The 20,755-nt window shown below is 38.4% G+C and overlaps 1 protein-coding gene across 6 annotated transcripts in view; it reads right to left on the bottom strand.

Moving 5' to 3' along the window:
- The window catches only part of LOC140282775 (ninjurin-2-like), a 31,982-nt gene extending 22,207 nt beyond the window's left edge, over nucleotides 1-9,775 (bottom strand). For all 6 annotated transcript variants that reach the window (XM_072377336.1, XM_072377334.1, XM_072377335.1 and 3 more), the window contains exon 1: nucleotides 9,532-9,775. In XM_072377336.1, the coding sequence (XP_072233437.1) occupies nucleotides 9,532-9,627 (96 nt within the window). In that variant the 5' untranslated portion in view covers nucleotides 9,628-9,775. The remainder of the gene's footprint in view (nucleotides 1-9,531) is intronic.
- Between the last annotated feature and the right edge of the window lie 10,980 nt (nucleotides 9,776-20,755).

Genomic DNA, 20,755 nt, shown 5'->3' with positions numbered 1-20,755 from the left:
ACTGAAAATGGAGTATGTGAAAACTCGCCACAATCCGAAAATACAAACAACTGAGCTTGATTTTTACAAATCTTTTGAATAACTAACTTGGGCTTTGTTGCTATAGCATTCTCACATAATAAGATCCAATCCAAACATTTTTGTACCTATTTGTTATTTGAAGCTTGTAATGGAAAAACAGGACTGAAGTGTATTTATTTTTTAATACTGAGCTATACAGAGTGAATCAATAAGCTAACATCATACACATGATACCTGCATACAAAGACTGTTATCTCATGCTTAACCCCTTGCTCACCCACACACATGCATTTCTGTAAATACATGCACACACATCCTGGCAGCTACATACACACACAGCACTGATAGGAAACGTTCAGGTCTGGGTTCATTTCCACACACACCCGGTCTTATCTGGTGACCTAACAGTCATGCCGGAGGGCAGAGAAATACAGATAGAAAAAGATCTGTGTTTACATTTACATCACCCCACCATTAACGCAAACACACACGTGCACCACTCAGGCCGGTAGCCGGCACCCCCCCCCTTTAAAAACTCAAGGTCAAATTCTGCGTGTTTGTGTGTACACAATGTGTGCATGCTTCCAACGCAATTCCAATTTTTTTTGGATATTCCACATGCCAAACTACCTTTTCCTCCCCTCACAACCCAGTTTCTGTATTTTCTATCACTTCTGCCTCTCTTAAAGCAACAGCTCAAAAGTTTTGGCAGATATGTTTATTCACTTTCTTCTCCAGGATTAAGATGAGAGGGTCTGGGTCAGTCTTACTTCTATAAACACACAATATTGATACAGCATTTGAGCAAGTACTCTGCTTGTTCATGACATCATGCATCTTAATGTGTTTTCATATGCGTCTTTCCAAAGATGCGTCACTGTGCCTCTTTATGTATATGGATGCTTTCCAAGCACTGCACACAAAACACCTCTGTGAGATACAATTTTAAATGACGTTCGTGGGGAGAAGGGTGTGCACACAGAGCCACACGGGGTGCCTGTGAAAAGACTGACATATGGTGGCGTTGGATTTATGTACATCTGTGTGGGTGTGTGTGTATGTATGTGTGAATTATAGCGTTTTAGAGTCCCAGTGAGGGAGCCTCAGCAACAGCAAAAGAGGTTTCTTGTTGTTTCTTGGCAAGTAAGGTCATCCAAAGTGGACGAGGAACAACAATGTGTTACAACCCTATTGGCCTAAAAGCTGCTACCAGTGATTTATTCTCATGTTTTAAGGATGCTCTTAAGTTAATTTGACAAGACTGTCATCGTAAACTATGTCATGCAGAGAGGAGAATGAGGCTGTCACTAGTTGTAGACAGAGGGCAGATGACTAAAGACCATAAATCCTGGAGAATCATCTGTATATCTGCTCTTTTCACTGTGAGAATATAATTGTGAGATTAAGAAAAAGAGAGAACAGGAGAATTAAGTATCTGGAGATGGAGCCTGGAGCGCGCACGTGTGTGTGTGTAATAATTTGATTGTTTATATCTGAGAGGATCCAAGTTCCATCTGGTATCACTCATCGTGGCTTTTTTGCTCATACACACTCTAAACAATCTAAAAATATTTTCACGTTTTTAAACACGCACACACACACACGGATGAATTTACAACTCCTCTAAAACTGTTTTAGATTCAAACTCAGTCAGCTGTCATTTCCCCCCCAAAATGAAAAGAAAACATGCAATAACCCCTGGACAGAGAAAAGAGGAAGAGGTAGGATAGAGAGACATGGAAAAAAATAATACAGTAGAGTAATGAGAAACAAAAAGGGAGAAAGATGAGTAGGAAAGGGAGACACAATATGGGAAAACTGAGAAAAGTGAGAAGAAATAGTACGTAAAATAAGCCATTTTTATATCAGACCTGACCAAACAAAACAGCAATAACATTGACAGAAACCTATCATGATGGTCAATCTCTCATAAACAAGGAGACTTTTTCCTGAAGACGATTGTCGGTTTGTCATTAACAGGGTTGACGTACTTCTGCTTGGAGTCAAGTGTTGACAGTGACATAATTTTTGTTTCGTTTCTCAAATGACTTCGGGGAGAAAACGACGAGAGACTTGAGTGATGGGCCAATGATTCAAATATGTCATTGGGTGTGCTTTTCAAAACGCTTTACCCAAACAACCACACCTCTTCCCAAATGGTGGCATGTATCTTCAACTTTAGCCAGCTTTCAATAAGCTGGAGAGACTAGATAATATAAACACACTACGGAGCAGAGAAACAGGGTGGTGAGCAAAACAGTCAAGTATTAGACATTAAGATTAGCTTAGTTTTGGATTCAAACTTTTCTGCAAATTAATCCAAAATGTTTTGATTGCATCTAATAGGCTCTTATATATTCTTACACTTAAGTTCTTCCTTGTTGGCTCTGTAGTATAATTTTGGACGTCTGTGTGAGGTTTACAGCAGCTTTTGTTAGTTTTTGCTCAGTCTGTGTGAAGGGACACTGAAGCACATCGATTACAACTCTTCCTGCATCTTCACTGACCTTACAGTGATAAGACAAGAGCTTTTTAGTTTGTACATGAGCTTCACTGTCCTTTATGTCTTAAGCTGCACCTGTGAAGGTGTGGATAAGCGGATGCCTGTTGAAGCCAGCTGACTCTTGCTTTATGGAAGTTTTGCTTTCTCCTGCAATCATATAAGTTATGTTTGACTTTCTAAAACTCTAGTGAAAGCCACCAATTTCTGTAATTACGTAAGAATTTGCGAGTGGTGTACACACACATAATAATAATGGTACTTAATAGCATGGAGCATGACTGCATGGGGATATGGTGATTAGCATTGCTGCCTCACAACGAGAGAAGGTTTCTGGTTCAGATCTCAGCTGGAGTTAGCAGACTCTCTGTGTGCTGCTGTGGATTTTCCCTAGGTACTTCAGCTCTCTTCCATCTTCTAAAGACATGCATTTTAGGTTAACTGGTCAATTTACAGAGACCATATGATGAGTGTGTACAGTTGTGACCTGTCCAGTGCCCCACCTTTTGCCTGAAGGTAGCCAGGAAAGGCTCCGGACCCCTGCAACTCTGAACAGGATAAAGCAGGAATGCACAATGAATGAACAGCCCAAACCATATATATTAATTCTGACCCTACCCACGTACTTTTAAACTCTAATCATTTGTTAGTGGATATTTGTAGGTAATGGAAAAAAGAAAATATAGTTGCACAATGTTTAGTTTTTACTCTGAAACTGCAGCATTTTGCACCGTGGAACAATGCTATTAATGTAATACTATTACAGATGAGTTTTTGGGTAACTTCATCACAGAGGTGCATACAAAGTACAAGGGGACAGAACTTAATGCTCATCCTTGAAAGTCAAGCTCGGCAAGGCAGTAAGAGTAGCAGCTGCCAATTTCTTTGATATTAAGGGGGAACCATAACCAGTAAAAGGGTGGATTGTGGCCCTGGGAGTCCCAAATGCAGAAAAGCCTCTGCATTATCCACACTGAGTTTCAAGATTGTGATCTGTCATGAGGACTTTAACTCTTGTAACTGCACAGAGAACATAATCACATGCATGTACATTTGTGTATTGGGTCATGCAATCACACATTTGGAGGTGTCAAACCATTTGTTGTCAAGAACAATTTTGAGATCATGTAAATTCTCCAGATTTTTTCAGCTTATAGCAGGTTTGTGTTAAATGTGGCCGGTTGTAATGAGCATGGCCAGCTGTCATGAACATTTTTATTAACTGTGCTGACCCCAGTGAGACTGAAACTGCCACCAGGCAGCTGATGTTGTCAGATAAAGAGAACTGAAACACACAACCAACATCAGAAATGTCAAGATCCTTCAGAAATATTTTTAGCTGGTTCTTTTGCTTAAACTTCTACAAGTTTAAGCAAAAGTGGACTATGAAATAGCCTTTTATGATTGAGTTATTTCATTTTTGACTAAATAAGAATTTAGAATTGATGATGTTTATTGAATAAGCATATTACAATCTTGTGACTGCCAGCTGCAGTTTTGTCCTCAAGATACACACCCATCAAGTAATGTTTGTTAGCCAGAAACCAATCAACATGTTCTGTCATGAGATCAGGTTAGCCTTATGTTCTCAGTATTCTGTTTTGGAAGAATTTATACACATAGAACTGGAAAAACACACGCAACAGTTTGGAGATATAAAAACTCTTACGTTAAGTACCCGTTACATAATTTCAGTCATTGCACAACAACAGTCATTTAAACTTTCCATGTCATTTAAAGATGTGCTTGGTTGGGTCAGATAAAAGTTCCCAGAATCACACAGGCCAACACAAACACACACACTTTCTCGTACTTCACACCTACTCTCAGAATGTGGCATTTTCCACGTAAGGACCAAGAGGGGGTTACACACACAAGCACAAACACACACACAAAGCGCTGCAATGTGTTTTAGGGGGTGAGAGAAATAGGAGGAAGATGAAAGAGAAGATGGTCATTGAGGGACACATATAATAAAATTAATGGATAATAGACACTGGAGGAACAGCAATATCATTATGTTACTCTTAGGTATTAACATGAATATTATTGTTGTTGATATTACTTGTTTTGATCGACAAGGCACAGACCTGCCCTGCAGACTTGCCCCTGCCCACTTCTCAATGTCATTTAATATCCAGCTCAAACTCGTTTGCATTTAGGAAATGACTTTACACGTCTCTGAAGTATAACTGTCCTATTTTTAGGGTTGCTTTGATATCAACTGTCGTTCTTTGCTTTATGCCTTGAGAATAGCAAAGCAATGCTATCACCATTATGGAGTTCGCATTTGTCTCTTTCTTTGTTTTTTGTTTAATTTTCTAAGCTTAATTTAAAAAAATAAAAAAAATTGCTTTTTTCATTTAGATGACCATGTTTGTTTTTTTTGTTCTTATGTATCCAATTGATTGGTTTTCAATGAGGTACACTTCTACAGTATGGACTGCAGAATACCCTATCTACCAACTGAGATCATCTAGTTCCTCAAGTCTGGACACATATTAGACGGAGGACTTTCGTCCAATAATTAGATCTTCGCAAAAGTTCATGCAGATCAAAAGTGTCTGTAGTGGATGTTCTGAAATCAATCAAATATTTGAACGTGGTGGTAATCCTTGACAAAATATGTTGAGGATTTAATCTACAAGTGTACAAAAGCTGGCTTTTAACTACCAGTGATCTTTGAATACTTCTCATCGTCTTCCTACTTTGTAAATTAGATAATTGCTGAGTTGTAGGTGGTTCTGTGCCCCATTCCTAATTTAAACTGAGGTTAGGCTGTCATTTCAAAACCTAAAAGCCCAGGCATTCCCAGCATATTGTGACTGAAATGGTCTGACAACACAATATCATGACAGATAAAATACTTGTGTTGTGAAAAATTCGGATCAGCTTCACAAAACGGAAATTTTCCATCTGCTTTCTCTCTACTGTGATACTGCTCTCGTCACACTACTGATGACATCTGCACTCCTGTCACGACGCGTCAATTTTGACGCTCACGGCATAATGATATTGACAGCTGCCACTCTAGCATAAGAAAGTAATATTAGCAGAATGGAGGGGATAAGTGGTGGTGTTTAAGTTCCTACCTTCAGACAAGAGACGTGCAGTCTTTTGACTTTTTTATTTCCGCTGTAAGAATATTACTCCCGACCAATAATAAGTAACGTTACGAGTTAAGGAGTTAAGCTCATGGTTACCGTTACAAGTAATATAAATGTACAGATTTACATATCAAAAATACATAGCTGGCATTAGAAAACTATACAGTGTTACAGACTGCACAGTTTAAGACTATAAGTTTATTTTTGATCCAGGATGGTGAAACTACAACTGCTGGACATGCGTACGAATGTCATTAATTCACAATTTCTAGTGAGACTGAGTTTGAGAAGAAAGGAGGGTGCTAATCAGGCTGTGAATCAGAATCAGGCTTCTCCTTAACACTTTTCCTTGACCACAAAAAAAGCTTGATAATCAAAAAATATATGTTCAGAATTTTATTTAAAAATATGTCCTCATATTAAATTGTTGACAATGTGACTAAATTCCAGTTTGATTCCTGCTGCTCCAGTGGGACAGTTCAATCTCTTTTCCTTTGGTAGAGGATGATTCAGGAGGGTTCTGTCCAATTGAGATATATATTAAAAAAAAATCACTGAAGCACCTTTCCTTAAGCTTTTGAGTCATTTTATTCAGTTACGAATCCTCTTAATCCGAACAGATCGTTGAACTGTACCCTCAACCTCTAAATTACTTCTTGCTGCTGTTTTCAAGGATTAGAAAATGCTATTGTCATAAAAATGACAATAGACTGGCACAATCACCAAATTTTATCCTGATACTATGGAAAAGTGCAAGCAGCATACACGAAAAGTCAGATCCTTACATGTTCTCTTCGACTTGGTTTAATCCAAAACTCAGCAGATATGTTAAACTTTTTTTCCCTGAAAAAAGGGGTCTTAAAGAAAGAAAAGCAGTACGTGTCCATAAGGTTTTCAGTATTTGACAGATGGGCATGATATACATCCATCCTGGAGCTATCTTCCAAATTAAACTTTTACTTGGCTGCTCTAAACCGTTATGTGACTCTTTCAAGACCAAATACACTTTATGCAAATACTTTCCACATAAGCCCTAAGGTACTACTCTGCATGGGTGGACAGACTAGGTGAGTAGACCTCAATCGGCCATTTCATGAGTTCCATTTGGCAAAAAAGCAAAAAAACTAAATCAATCCTCTTGCCAGATGAGGATGAGATTAGTGCTGTAGAATCTGTTGGACACAGTGGATGTTAAACCAGTGGATAGATTCAAATGGTTTCTAGTGTGATAGATGTCTAAAAAAGAAATATTAAAGATAAAAGATGTGTTGTATAGCACAACTTACGGTAGCTACTAAACATAGTAACTGTTCTCTGAAAATATGTTCTTGCTCTTTCTTTGAAACATGACACTCATGCTTGGAGAGCCCGTGTGACTCCTACTAACTCTGTATCAGCGCTCCGCACCCTGTTGCTGTGCTCTATACATAGAGAGTGACTTGGAGGTGCAAAGCCTTCACACCATAGAAATACATTCATCATGATAGCTGCACTCAGACAACAAATGAAAACCTCATAAATCCACTTTCAGCAAATCAAACGCTCCGTTTTGAGCGTGTAAAAGTGTATCATAAGTTTTGATTCTGCAGAAGAATCATGAGCACAGAGATCCATTCAGATGCAATTGCATCATCGTTATCATCAAGACAGAGTAAATCAAGAGGTGTCGAACAAGATTTTAAGTCCGGTGCGATTGGTTGATACAAAAAGTTTTGTCTCACAGCAGCTTATATAAATTCAGTTTTCATCCAAATAAAATTTTCAGGGTAAATACAGACAGTCCCACTCAAGTTAATTTATGTCACTAAGAAACAACATATTTATACCAACAAGCTTACAGGCAAGCCTCAGAATATACCAGTAACTCATAAAGATATGTGTCAACTTTGTGATCATTGTACAGTACCAGCAGAGGTTTAAAGTTGTAGGTCAAACCACGTCTAATTACAGTATGTAGCTGAGTATAGCATACTCCATTTCTAAGTCTTTTCACATTGTCGCTGCATTTACTGTAACATACTGCACCACTACACCTACTGCATTCTAAAATATAAGCACAGTAGCTTCCATCTGGCTGCTAAAACAACACAGCGAAGACCTATGAGATGCTTAACACATATGCAACCACAAGACTGAGCTGGCATGACTTACAGGATGTATATTTTGCTGAGGCACACATGCCTGGTCACATATGTGCACATGCATCCTCATACTCATTTCCGTTTTGGTGGAGATCACATACTCTCCTCTTTACATCTGTTGACATATGATAAAGCCACGAGGACTGAAATTAATCTTTGTGGCGAGGACTTGGCTTCTGTGAGAAAACATCCCGAGTCATATGATGTGGTTATTACAGCCATAGCTAGTGTTAGATTGCAGCCAAAAGCTGCAATAGGCTCTTATCTTGTCTGGGATTGTAGTTGGTGGGGTCTTTGTTTTTTCTGTCAGTACTCATGGTGCATCATTCACAATCCTGGTCGGTCTCTAATTCCAAAATGGACGATGGTCTCTGAACAGTAATTGTATTCAATATCAAAGTCGTGCAGATACATTGTACAGTTCACAATAACTTCATGAATGCTTCATGGTCTAACTGACGTACAAGGGGGCTGATCCTAACACAAGAGGATGTTTTAGAGTGGAAGTAAATGTCTAAAACTGTGAGTGTTAACCCAGTTTATGTCAATAGAGAGAGAGAACAGAAACAGAGATCACATTCATGAGTGGTAGATTTAGAGGTGCTTTGCAGGTAACATGAATGAGTGCCATCAGGTTTTACAAATGTGAGATTGGTAGAAGTGCTTCCATGGGGCTGTAGTGAGTGTATAAAAATGTTGGACTTTCAGATCTCAATAAAAATACACAAATCATTACGTTGTCTGCTACAAACTTCTTTTTCTGTGAATCAGGACATTAAGAGAGGATTTAGGATCTGCCTAAAAACCATTAAAACTATGAACATTTGCAGGGTAGCGACATGTCACGAGATAGCTCTCCCCCAAACAATTTGTTTATTCTACTCCTAATAGCACTGTGATTCATTGAAAGGTTCTCATATGTGAATAACACTTGAAACTGTCTATATTTACTCAGTAAAAAGTTAACCAAAGTAAAGTATTGCTTATAAGAGCATCGGATCAAGAAAAAAAAAGGGTAATTTCCACCTCTGAATAGTTATCTTTCTTTTTGCAACCCCAGAAATCATCCCCTGCTGGCTGTAGACAGAATGCAGCTTTAAGGCACATGAGTATTTGCATTAATTTCCAAATGGCGTAAATGAGAAGACAGCAAGGATTAAAGGCATCTAAAAGAAACCAGAAGACAATCTGCAATATTAGTCACATAAAAAAAAATTAAATATAACTTAATAAAGCCCACAAATGATTCTAAGCATGAAAATACTGTAGGTCTCATGTCTAATGTATCAGGTTTCCAACCCAAAAATGACCCTTCTTTCTTTGGCATTAGAGAATGCCTGTTCCTATGACCCACAGCTACATTAGAGGACATTATTAGCCTTTTCACTCAGGTCCTAATTGATATTTGATGGATGTTTTGATGACATCTTAGTCTTGGAATAGAGTACAGAAGCTCATCCTAGCCCAGAGAGGCAAACAACAACCTTCTGATCCTCAGCTCTCACATAGGCAGGACATACCACAGTTCTGTGGTAAAGCCAAGACAGGAGCAGTGATTCAAGGTAACAGACCACGAGAGAAAGAAAGGAAGATAAAAGAGAGAAGGGAAGAGTAAACAGAAAGAACAGAGTCAGGAGAGGCCACTGCTGACCAATGAAAGAGATTCATCACTCTGCAAAATTCTACAGTTTCTTCTTTGTCTTTTTATGTCCCTCCTTTACCTCCTTTTGCTACACACCTACATTTTTCTGGATGCACTAACCTGCAGAGGCCCGCTGGCTGGCATGGTGGACCTCAGCGACGTCAGGTCAATGTCTCGGACCTGCTCTCCTCTCTCTGTCTTCCCCAGTCCCTGCATAATAAGGCCTGAAGCAAGCAGTCAAGCAGTAAAGCCCACACACACTTGAATGTTGCCCTCACTGCTGTGAAAATGCTAATACACGGACGGCAGCAGTCGTTATGAGAGGAAGTTACCCTGGACGCCAGGCACCAAGCACCAGGCAAGGCCAGGGAGGACAACAGAGGGACAAACAAATGGTTTATTCACTCACTATTGGTCTCCTCCTCTGCCTGACTCTAACTTTGCAACCTTTCAGCCTGTCTCTCCCTGTTTATCCCTATGCTAAATCTAGGTTGTAAGATTTCCAGAAATTTCAAATGAACCATCTTGTTAAAAAAACAGGCAAATATTGTCAGAAGGTTAGAATGTGTAACCATATTTATAGTTATTCTTGTGCTTATCCATGGCTGAATTTGGGTGACTGACCACTGCAAACCATTACCTGCCAAGACACACCAAGCTGTTTCTATTTGTGCCTGTTTGATCAACAAAAAGCATTTCACACTAATTCCATCAAGTCAGCTGAGGTCAGATGTGTTCTCAATGAACCACTGTGGCTCAGCTGTTTCTGAGTTTACAGCTCTGTAAACCAGAAGACACCATACCCTGTGCACAAGGGGTGCGCCAGGTATGGAACAATCACAAAAACTGTATAGATAAATAAAGGCTATCAGCATGACTACATACCATGAAGGCCAAGTAAAAGGTTATGTTGTTTGAATGAAAAAACTAATTTTCATCCATCATTAATAATCATGTAACAATGTACCAAATGACAACGTGAAAACAGTACAGTGAAAAGAGATGCGTCTTATTTCAGCCAAATGAGTAAAATGTTGCCATTTAATGGTTGTGCTTTTGAAGATTATGTATTTTGCAAAATATCATGATAAAGATGCTCAAACTGTTAGATGATGAACGTATGAATCAATCCACTTTTTATAGTAACTGTGGGAATTCACTGCTTTGATGACAAAGTCGATCACAAGTCCTACAATTGCTCTTCATGTTTGGGTCATATATGCTACATCAAAGTGATTAATGCTTGTATAAAGTTCTAACAATAATCCTTACATTTAAAAGTATGCCTTTTTAGCCCTATGATCTCATGTTAGCATTTCACTCTTTTTTAAAATATTTTTTTTAACTTACAGGTACCTAAACACACAAGTACAGACGTGACCATTGAAAGTAATTTCTTGCCACTTTCACAAACGGCCTTTTCTATCACACGATGTGGGATGACTCCACTCTGATCTTCCCAGAGTACCTTGTATCTGCTACCTGAATCAATAAGGAGAGATCAAATGAAAGGTTAACACAAATGTTTTGGTGTGGAGAGAATTAGAGCAAATTTTGACGGATAGACTCCGACGCTGCATCAAGGTGGACCATGACAGGATGGATGATCAGAGAGGCTGGCAGTCGAAATGCTGGTGGTTGACCTCTGTTGTGGCTTCATCTTGGGCAACTGGATAAGAGGGCGTGTGGGAGGACGTGGGGTGTGCAAGGAGAATGACAGTGGAAGAGAGATCTAAAAAGAATGGAAAAGTGAGGGATTGGCAGTGTGAGAAAGCAAGCAGGAAGACTACTTGTAGTAGTGATATCATAATCAGTGGAAGGCTTGAGAATGTGGGAAAGAGGGGAGTGACAGGGAAGAAGTGGAAAACCGGAATTGGCAAAAAAAAAGTGAACGACATGTAATATATCAACCTTACTGAACCTCTGCTAAAGCTTCATGTTTGGGGTAACGAGATTGAGGGCACAGACTCCAACAGGCTTAAATATTCAACAGCAGTTTTCCATAATCTTTAGCTCTGGCACCTCCAGTACATTGTTACCCTTAGGAGCTGACCATGTGCAATAATATGTATAATCTCAAGGTTTCTTAGCAAAGGCTCAAGCAAGGATGTGCTTTATTATCTTGTGAGCACGCCTACATTAGTAGCTTGGAAAGGTGGGGGTGAAATAATTCACAGGATCTTTATCAGGGTGGCCAAGACCATAGAGTCAGTATCTTGACAGTCCTATGTTTGTCACTCAGGAGCTTTTTCCCCCCGAGAAGAAATTAGTTGATCTGAATCCATAGTTCCAAATAAATTTGAAATGGAATTGTTTCAGTGGGGTAAATAGCCTTCATTCTTCATGTCAAAAGAGTACATAACATACAGTCTCTGGACATTTTATATAACTGTATAATTTTATATAACTGTCACAAAAGGAGTTTTTATGACTTTCAGCAGTTACAGAACATCTTCATTAAGGAGCTGGAGGATGTGGTGGGGGAAACATGACTGTCCAAAGGACCCGAGTACGTCTCCTATCCGCTTACCATAAAAAAGGCAGTTTGTGTCCATATGTTACTACAATGATTTTCATTTTGTGCCAGTTTCACCATGAGACCAGGTTATTATCACATAACATGGAACATTCTTTATCAGTTTGTTTGAGTCACTGGCTCTGATGCTGTTTCAACAGATGGCTGGAAAGCAGATTGCACTCGCTACCATAGACATTTAAAAGATATGCAACATCTTGCTGCTAACATTGAATTGATTAAATATCCTCAAGAAGTAAAGTATGACCCATCTCTTCTTGCAAACAGCCTCTTTGATGCATTTCCAGTTAATTCTGATGTCCATATGAACACCCAGGTATCTGTTGTCATCCCTACCTTCACCACTTCTTGCAATATTGGTGTGTTCCTGCTAAAATCCACTATCATCTCTTTGTTTTGTTTGGGTTCAAGAAGAGGTGATTGTTCTCACACCATGCCACAAAGAGCTCAACCAGTTCCCAGTACTCACCCTCTTGTCCGTCACTGATACATTTCACAGCTGCAGTATTCCTGGAGACGACAGGAATTAAAAAGTTGAACATTTTAATGTTTGCTGCGTTCTTGGCACACAAGATATTTGATAATACTGCATCCAAACCTGTAGACCACAAGCACCCATTAACTGGTGCCAAAAATGAAAAGCACTGTTATGAATAACCTGAGATAAATATTATAAAGCTCACTATTCATCAGCCTTGATGTTCTTATTGGTTACTCCCAACCTTAATATGCTCTGAAAGAGAAACACTGACATGGCTGATAAACCTTCTGACATTAGCTGTTAACAACTTTAAAACAATCTTGTCTTTGGAAAAACCATCAATGTTTGCTTTGGCATTCGATTCACGATCAGTCGTGTTTAATTCCAGCTGCTGTCAGCTTTCTCTCAAGTAATGAGGAATATGTTCATGTGAGTAAAATAAGAAACGTGTTTTTAGTTCTTGATGGATTTGCATCAACAATCTTCCAGGAGCCCTCCTACTCTCAGCTGACATTGTCCAAGAAATTATTTGTTTTTTTGTGGTTTCACAGAATTAGTCCTCTGCCATCTGTCAGGGATTTAGGGGTTTTATTTCTACCATTCATCAGCCCACGATAGTCTTTTCGACTGTTTTGTGTGAATGGATTCCAACTTAATCCCTAAATTAGAGGTTAAAGACAAACTTTCCTACCCGCAGGTATTTTTTTTTTCATAGCTGTTCTTAGAAACTAAAGTTTACAAGAGACGCCTCATTAGTCTGCAAAACCTTCACATTTCCTTTGAACAGAGAGCTTCCAGAGGATGCAGTTTAACAAATTTCATTTAATGTAGAATTCAATCACATTCTGTCATATATCTGATCAATTATAGTAGTATAATACCAGTTCATAAAAAGTCACCTAGCTGAGGACACCAGTGAATAACACTCAATCTTCTCCTTGATTCAAGCCCCAGTCTTGAGCATGTAGCAGGTGACAGTGAACTCCAGCAGAACCAGACACCAGAAGGACGGCCATCAGCCTTAACTGGATGGGCTCTTGGCTTACAGAAACCTAAAATGTGTTGCTTTTGACAGGTCAATAAACCCTATTTTGGAAAACAGCTTTTCTTTTTTAAACCTTTTGGTAAACACGGTAAAAGCAGTGGTTTGACAAAGAGTGCATCAGAGGTCTTCTGTTTCTGTGTGCATATGTACACGTGGAAGCTGATAAAACAGCTATTAAACCCATTAAGGAGTTTTTGGTTGAAAAGATGTCTAAGTAAACACATCTAAACTGGTCTGTAGAGGTCTCGGCAGAAGTTGGACTGAATTTGATTCAAACAGTAGACACCTATGTCTATTTGAAGATTAAATATTTGCATTTATCCCTGAATTTACTGGGAATAGCAATAAAAAAACAGCCTGAATAACTTGGAAAGACTTTGACCTTATAACCAGATTTTACAAGTCATTGAACCAAAAACAGTATCTTGAGCCATTGCACTGATATGTTACAGATTTTGGAGAACATACTGTGAAGCTGATTCTAAACCATGTCAATTGGCTTTTATTTTTCACATCTACATATTCAACTGATCTCTTCATGTTTTTATTTTTTATTTTTGCTGCCTGCAACAGCCTGTATATTTCCATCTTATATTAACAGTGAAATACCAGTTGTAGTTCTCTGGAATTTTAACAGGATTTACAGGCTTCATTTGTGTATATGTGATATATAAAACAGATATTAACTGCTTGGGCTTAAAGTGGTATAAATCTAGCTGGAGATGTTCACTGCTAAATGAGTGCTGTGACTAGATGTGTGGATTCTGATTCACATCTAGTGAATCAGAATTATGACACAGTGGTTGTGATTTATGTGTAATTATGGAGTCATTTAGCACTGTCAGTCGCAAGGTGCGACTGACAGTGCTAAATGCTAAGTGTGTAACATTTTATACAACCAATCCTGGTGAAATCTGGGTAGAATCCACATCTTCAACAAGGACAGGACACGTACTAAACTTTCACTTTAGAACCAACTTTAGCCGAAATAATGTTAATTCAATATGAAGGTTTAGGAGGGTTTGTATCCCATCCCTTTCACTGTTTCTTTTCATAATAAATCCAGACCAGGTTACATTTTCTGTTTTTAGAGGTATTTAAGTTGTTATTAGCTCTTCAGCTGCTCTTTTCATACGTTGCTTTTTGGAATAATTATTAGATTAGAACATTAAAACATTTTCGAATACTCATTTTAAGTATCTGTGGCGAAACAGTACAGGATGTTGCATTTTTCATGAGCTGTGAAGCTCAAGGCTTGAGGCAAATTTGTCATTAGAATTAGCGAGTTTGAATGAACCTGACTTGTCTTGACTTGTGAAAAACTAACAAAACCTGTGACGCCCTGATAGGGAATACCTTTCATTCGTCTAAAAGTTATTTATAGCACGTTCTCAGCGTAACAGATTACAGATGTAATTTGCCTGCAGCTATTTGAATCAGTTTTAAAAATGACTCATGCTCTTTCTGAATATGAAAGTAATACACATATTTAATCTTCATTTGATTTATTGTGGAAAGATCACAAAAAGTTTTAATTTAGTTTGCTACATGTGGAAACATGACACAAATAATGAGGATTTAAAAAAAATCAAACAAACAAAAACAAGTACTACTGACCTAATCTGTTTCTAAAAAAAGCACAAAGGTTTAGTGTATAAGTCCCAGCAGTATAAGGAAAGTATGATGAGCAACGAAAGTACTTCAAATAAAAACTTTAACAAAAGTAAGTGTTCTGAAGTGGCAGCATGGCCCATAATTGTTTCCGAAGCCTTGAAAATTAAGTCACCCAGTGGATTTTTTTGTGAAGTGTTCTTGAGCAGTTAACTATGAATGGGTCCCGGTTTGGTTTGTCTTGTGGACCTGTAAAAAGATCATATCATCAAATCATTATCTTACAGATCTTCTCTTAAAGATCTCAGGGTCAGATATTTTCCCAACAGAGTACTTTGCTCTCACACTGCAGGCAACCTGTGGTTCCCAGAATTTCTAAAAGTAGAACGGGAGGCAGAGCCTTCAGTTATCAGGCCCCTCTCTGTGAAACCAGTTGCCAGTATTCGTCTGGAAAGCAGACACCCTCGCTACCTTTAAGATTAGACTTAACTTTCCTTTTTGGCAAAGCTTATGGTTAGGAATGGCTCAGGTGACCCTGAAACATCACTTAGTTATGCTGCTATAGGCCTAGACTGCTGGGGGGCTCCCATGATGCACCTCTCTATACAAATCACATTATTGTTATTGTCATTAACTTGTGTTTCTCTTTCTCAGCAGGCATCCCTGGCCTGGTGTTATGGTGCTTGTTGTCCCCTCTTTCCTGTCCTCTCAAACACGTGCTGGTCACCCTCCCTGAGTCGGGTTCTGCCAGAGGTTTCTTCCTAACTAAATTTAAAAAATTTGAAATATAACTTATCTTAACTTATCTTAGTCAGTTTTGGTAGAGATCAAAAAGCATTATTGCATTAAAATGATGTTATAAAGCTTATTCATTAACATATAATTTGCTTCCGTTTGAATTACTGTAACGTTTATTGTTTGATAACTATCTCAGTTTGATTCAGTAGGAATATGACTGCATAGTACTTGGGGAAATGAACCCCTTGTAGTGTGAAATGGTGCTTTACTGTTAATGTTACTTCTTTAAAGTCATAAGTCCCAATAAATCCTTGCAATGCTAAGAATGCATTTTATACAGGCATACATAATCATATATGTTAATATTGAATACTGCTTCCACATTCAAATCACCTGCCAAATGTTGCATAAGTCTTGCCAGCAAAACAGCTCAGAGCTGTAGGAACATGAACAAAGAACCTCTGGGGTGTTCTGTGGTATCTGGCAGCAGATTGTTGAAGTCCTGAAGTTTGCAAGTCTCTATGTACTGAACCTTTTCTCACAAACACCCCGAAGACAAGACTAATAAAAAGGTAAAATTAATTCAAATCCAGATTGAATGAAAAAATACTTGATTTATTCCAAAAGGAAAGTATGTAGTTGCATTATTTAAAAAACTAAATATCATCTCATCATGGCATGAATCATGAATCAAAATTTAAATGTTAGATGATGATGAAGTCATCAGCGGGTTTTCGGGGAAACTTTAGCTGGCAACACTGACGAGTCCCAACAAGAAGTGAGTAGCTGATATTGTTATCTTCTTTCTGAAATCTATGAACTATTGTTGCATAAATTCCCCCAGAGTTTTGATGTTGTTCTTGCCAATGACTCACTCTGAATAGCTTTTGTGCTTTTTGATGACAAAAATCTTTGTCAGATATTGCAACAGGTGTTTCAGAGTGATTCTTATCAAACCTGCAGATCCTCAGCTTGTGACATACTGGCGCTTGGTCAGGAGCGTCTTGCCTAAATTTCCAATGCGCAGGGAACTGCTCTGCAGCTTCATATTACCAGTTATCTTTCTTCTGCAGTAAGTGAAGAACTGGCTGTGGAAACCATCAATCTGTAGAACTGGATTAAGAACAACTAACACTGACCGTGCAAGGAGGTTAGAAAGGACCTTCGTTCACTTTAATGTGCCACTTTGTAACGCATTAAAAGTGTTTGGTTACGATTTGGCTCAAAGTACCTTGTAAGATGCATTTTATTGGGGTAAACTATCCCATATTTTCTTTGTTGCCATGGCTAATTGTCCAATTAGTGTGTCTAAAACCTGCATGAGCTGTTTCTCAAATAACTTGAGACTTGATTTAGACTCTGTGGTGTGTTTGTTGCACACTGTGTCTTTATCAATCTGCCTCTGTTTCTGTGCAAGTCGTCTGTGTGTCACTTGCTCGTACTCTGTCTCTCTTTCTGACACACAAAGCCTGGGCTTCAGCAGCTGAGTACCAGGCAGCGCTGACCTCTCACTTTCTACCTCTTTGTCATACACACATGCACATACAAGCGCACTCTGACCAGACAGTGCCAGTCTCTCATCCTATGATAAAAGAGCCTTTATACTCCAAGAATTTTCATCGCATTGAGTCTGTGTTTTTATCATTGGATCTTACATGACTTTGCTTTAAAATGAATCCAACTTCATTATAGCATTTTACAAGTAGATTTAAGCACTTTTTACTGCCTTTTTTAAGACAAAAAACTGTTGGCAGGTTTCACACTCATATGCAAACACAGACACATACACAGGCTCTACAAGTAAGCCACTTCAAAGTTAACAGTGCAAATTTATACATCTAAGCTTCAGCTGATATCAGAGACCAGAACAAACACACACAATCATGCCCATTCATGTCCAGATATACACAGACATGCAGCAGTGTACCTTGGGATGAATGCATAGCAGATCAAAGCGATAACTGTGTCAGTGACAGATGAACAGGTGCACATTTGCTTTCATGTTCTACCTGCTCAGTGTGTGGCTGTTATTTCTTTCCCCTAAGAAAACCGAACATATACTGTCACAAATTCTGTTGCCAAAAAGTAGTGTTATGTTATTATGTTCCCTTTCTTATAGATAAGCATACAATACCGAAATATCCCTGCTAAGCAGACCTCACAAACATGCCACGCATTATATGTATATAACAAAGGTCAAAACAATCATTTGAATTTTGAACATGACAATGAAACTAAAGTTAAAGCCAGACAAATAAAAAAAACAATTCTAGTGATTATTTTTGACAATCTTTAGCACCCTTTTAAGAGCTGTCAGTATTTCCTAGGAAGCACAAAGTGTTGCTATTCTGTGCCTTTCTATTCTGTGCCTTGGCGCTATATGAATAAAACTGAATTGAATTGAATGTCTCTCGGCATCAGCTCCGTTTAATAAGTGTAAAAAGCCCGCTCAGTTTTACACACAACAGTAAGAACAGACGTGGATAGGAGTTCTAATGTTTTGTAGCACAGCTCTTGTACTTAAAAGATCCGATGTAAAGTATATAGTGGCATCTGGTGTTGAAGCTGCTGATTGCAGCAAACAGAATACTCCCCACTCTGCTCCTCCTTCCAAACAAAAAACTATGGAGGACAAAAAAAAACATGATCGGCCCGCTCTAGAGACAGTGTTTGGTTTGTCCCTACTTAGCTGCTACTGAAACCATAAGGAGAAGGGCCCCATGCTATTTGCATTCATAAAGGGTTCATAAAGGGATTTAAGACTAATGTAAACATTGTTGTGAATATTACTCTATTAATAATGTTACACCTTTAATTAGCCAACTATAATTATGGTTTTGGCAATACATTTTCAACAGACAGTTTGTCTTTGTTAGATTGTTTCAATTAGGTTTTGGTTCACTGTAATTATGGTTTTGTTCTTTTGTTAAGTGGACTATTAGACATTCAGAGTATTGTAATATGTAAATATTCAATTTCTTAATGGTTTCCAGTTTTGATATTTTTTACAGGCAATTTGAACATTTAGTAGAATGTGTTCAGTGCATCTAATATGTGTTTTGATGAGATGGAGAAGCAAGTAGAATCCCAGTTGATATCATGTTCGGCATGAAAGGAAGCATTGCTAAACAAACCAGCACTAGTGAGAATGAGCAACTCCCTCTAATCCAACAATGGTCACGTGTCCCTCCAAAAAGCCCAGGCTGGTGACAGTAAAACAGACTCAAGGCTACAAAATGGTTGATGTTGTGATGGCTATACCGATGTTTTACATACAGCAAATAGCTGACACTTGGCAGAATGAACGTGTGGGGCAATATGCTAATTAGCACATGGTGTCATCTAATAACATTCAGCGTCTTTTCAAGGAGACTAGAAACCTAAGGCAGCTGGCAAATCTGTTTCCAATAAATGGTTTAGAGCTTGGAAGCACTGGTGGAATTCCTTCTTAATTGATAATACAACTAATGTTTCTGTACTTTATTTGAGTACTTTTTATAAGGGGAAACTCAAATCTAATGTCAGTGATAAGAAGAGTCAGTAACTCGGGGCATGGAAGACAGAACCAGCAAAAACAAAACAGCAGACAGGCAAACTGTTTTCAGTTGTCAGGCTGTGTCTAAAAGGCTGATAAAATAGATACTTTTTCTCTTTTTTTTTAATAGCAATTTTGCAGTGGCAGTATAAGATGTATTTGTCTTCTGCATTTTTTTTGGCCCCCAAAACTTAAAACTTCTCTTAAAGAAAAGTACTGAACAGGTCCTGAAACATGTTGAGAAATCAGGGCACCCTCCAAAATGGGTCAACAACGTAACAGTGTATGTGCCTCTGGCTGAATCCTGGCTGCATCTGTTGTACCCTTTCAGATGACGACTGTAACCACTCCAATTTATGGAGAGTGAACATTTCCAAAGGTGCTCTAAAGCAAATGTGAGTGATTCACTCACAGCAGGGGGGGGGGGGGGGGCTTTGATAGGCCAGGATAACAAAACACCCAATGTGAGACTGTATGAATCACTTGCTCACACTATCACACATGTACGCACAATGCTGGACAAAGGCTTTGATATTCCAATTGTATGCATGATAAAAATAATTTTGCATGTACTCAGAATTACCTGTTTTTCCATTGTGAAATAAAAACTGACCTATTTTTGCAAAGATACAAGCACACACATTAGAGATGTAAGTCGATTCTTTTCCAGCTCGTGCTTTTTAGGTTTCTTTAGGAAATTAGGTTATAAATGCTGAGCCACCTTTTGTTTTACACTCACAGTTTCTGTGCCATCATCACACATTTATTGAAAGGATCTAGTAACACAGATTCATTGTAAGCAGACAGTTTAATAAGAGCAGCAAACACAAATGAAGTTTTTCCCACCACATTTGCGATACTTAAATTCTAATGAAAAGTGTACGATGAGCACACACACACACACACACACACACACAGAGGCAAATGAGAGTGCCGTGTTCCTGCAAAAGGGAGTTTGTATTGGATTTTGTTAGATTATCTCTGTAAATTATGGGATTCAAAGCTCTCAACCCTAAAGTAGTTTTTTATTCTTAAATCCGACATGATTAAATGATAGGTTTATAATACCACTAACTTCCTTCATGCAACTTCAGCTGTCCTTATACAGACATGCCCATGAGGAATATACAGGGGGTAAAAAAAACTCACTCAGTTAACTCGTTTATTTTTTGTCACAAAGGCAAGCAATTATATCAAAATGCTTTAAAACATTTTGGAAACATGACCAAACAAAGCCATCTCTAAACGGATGAGCTCAAAGGATGTAATTATCTCTTTTTGGGTTTTTTTGCACACATGGAATCGCTCAATTTCTAATCTTCTCTCCTTTTGCCACCCTTGTCTGACATTCCTTTTGTTTCTTACACAATTATAGTTCAGAACAAACCGCATGTCATA

The sequence above is a fragment of the Leuresthes tenuis genome, unplaced genomic scaffold, assembly GCF_036924035.1.
Source record: "Leuresthes tenuis unplaced genomic scaffold, fLeuTen1.0.hap1 SCAF_23, whole genome shotgun sequence".
In the NCBI taxonomy this organism is placed as follows: Eukaryota; Metazoa; Chordata; class Actinopteri; order Atheriniformes; family Atherinopsidae; genus Leuresthes; species Leuresthes tenuis.
The sequence above is the reverse complement of the archived record's forward strand: the minus strand, read 5'-3'. Positions and strand labels throughout refer to the sequence as shown.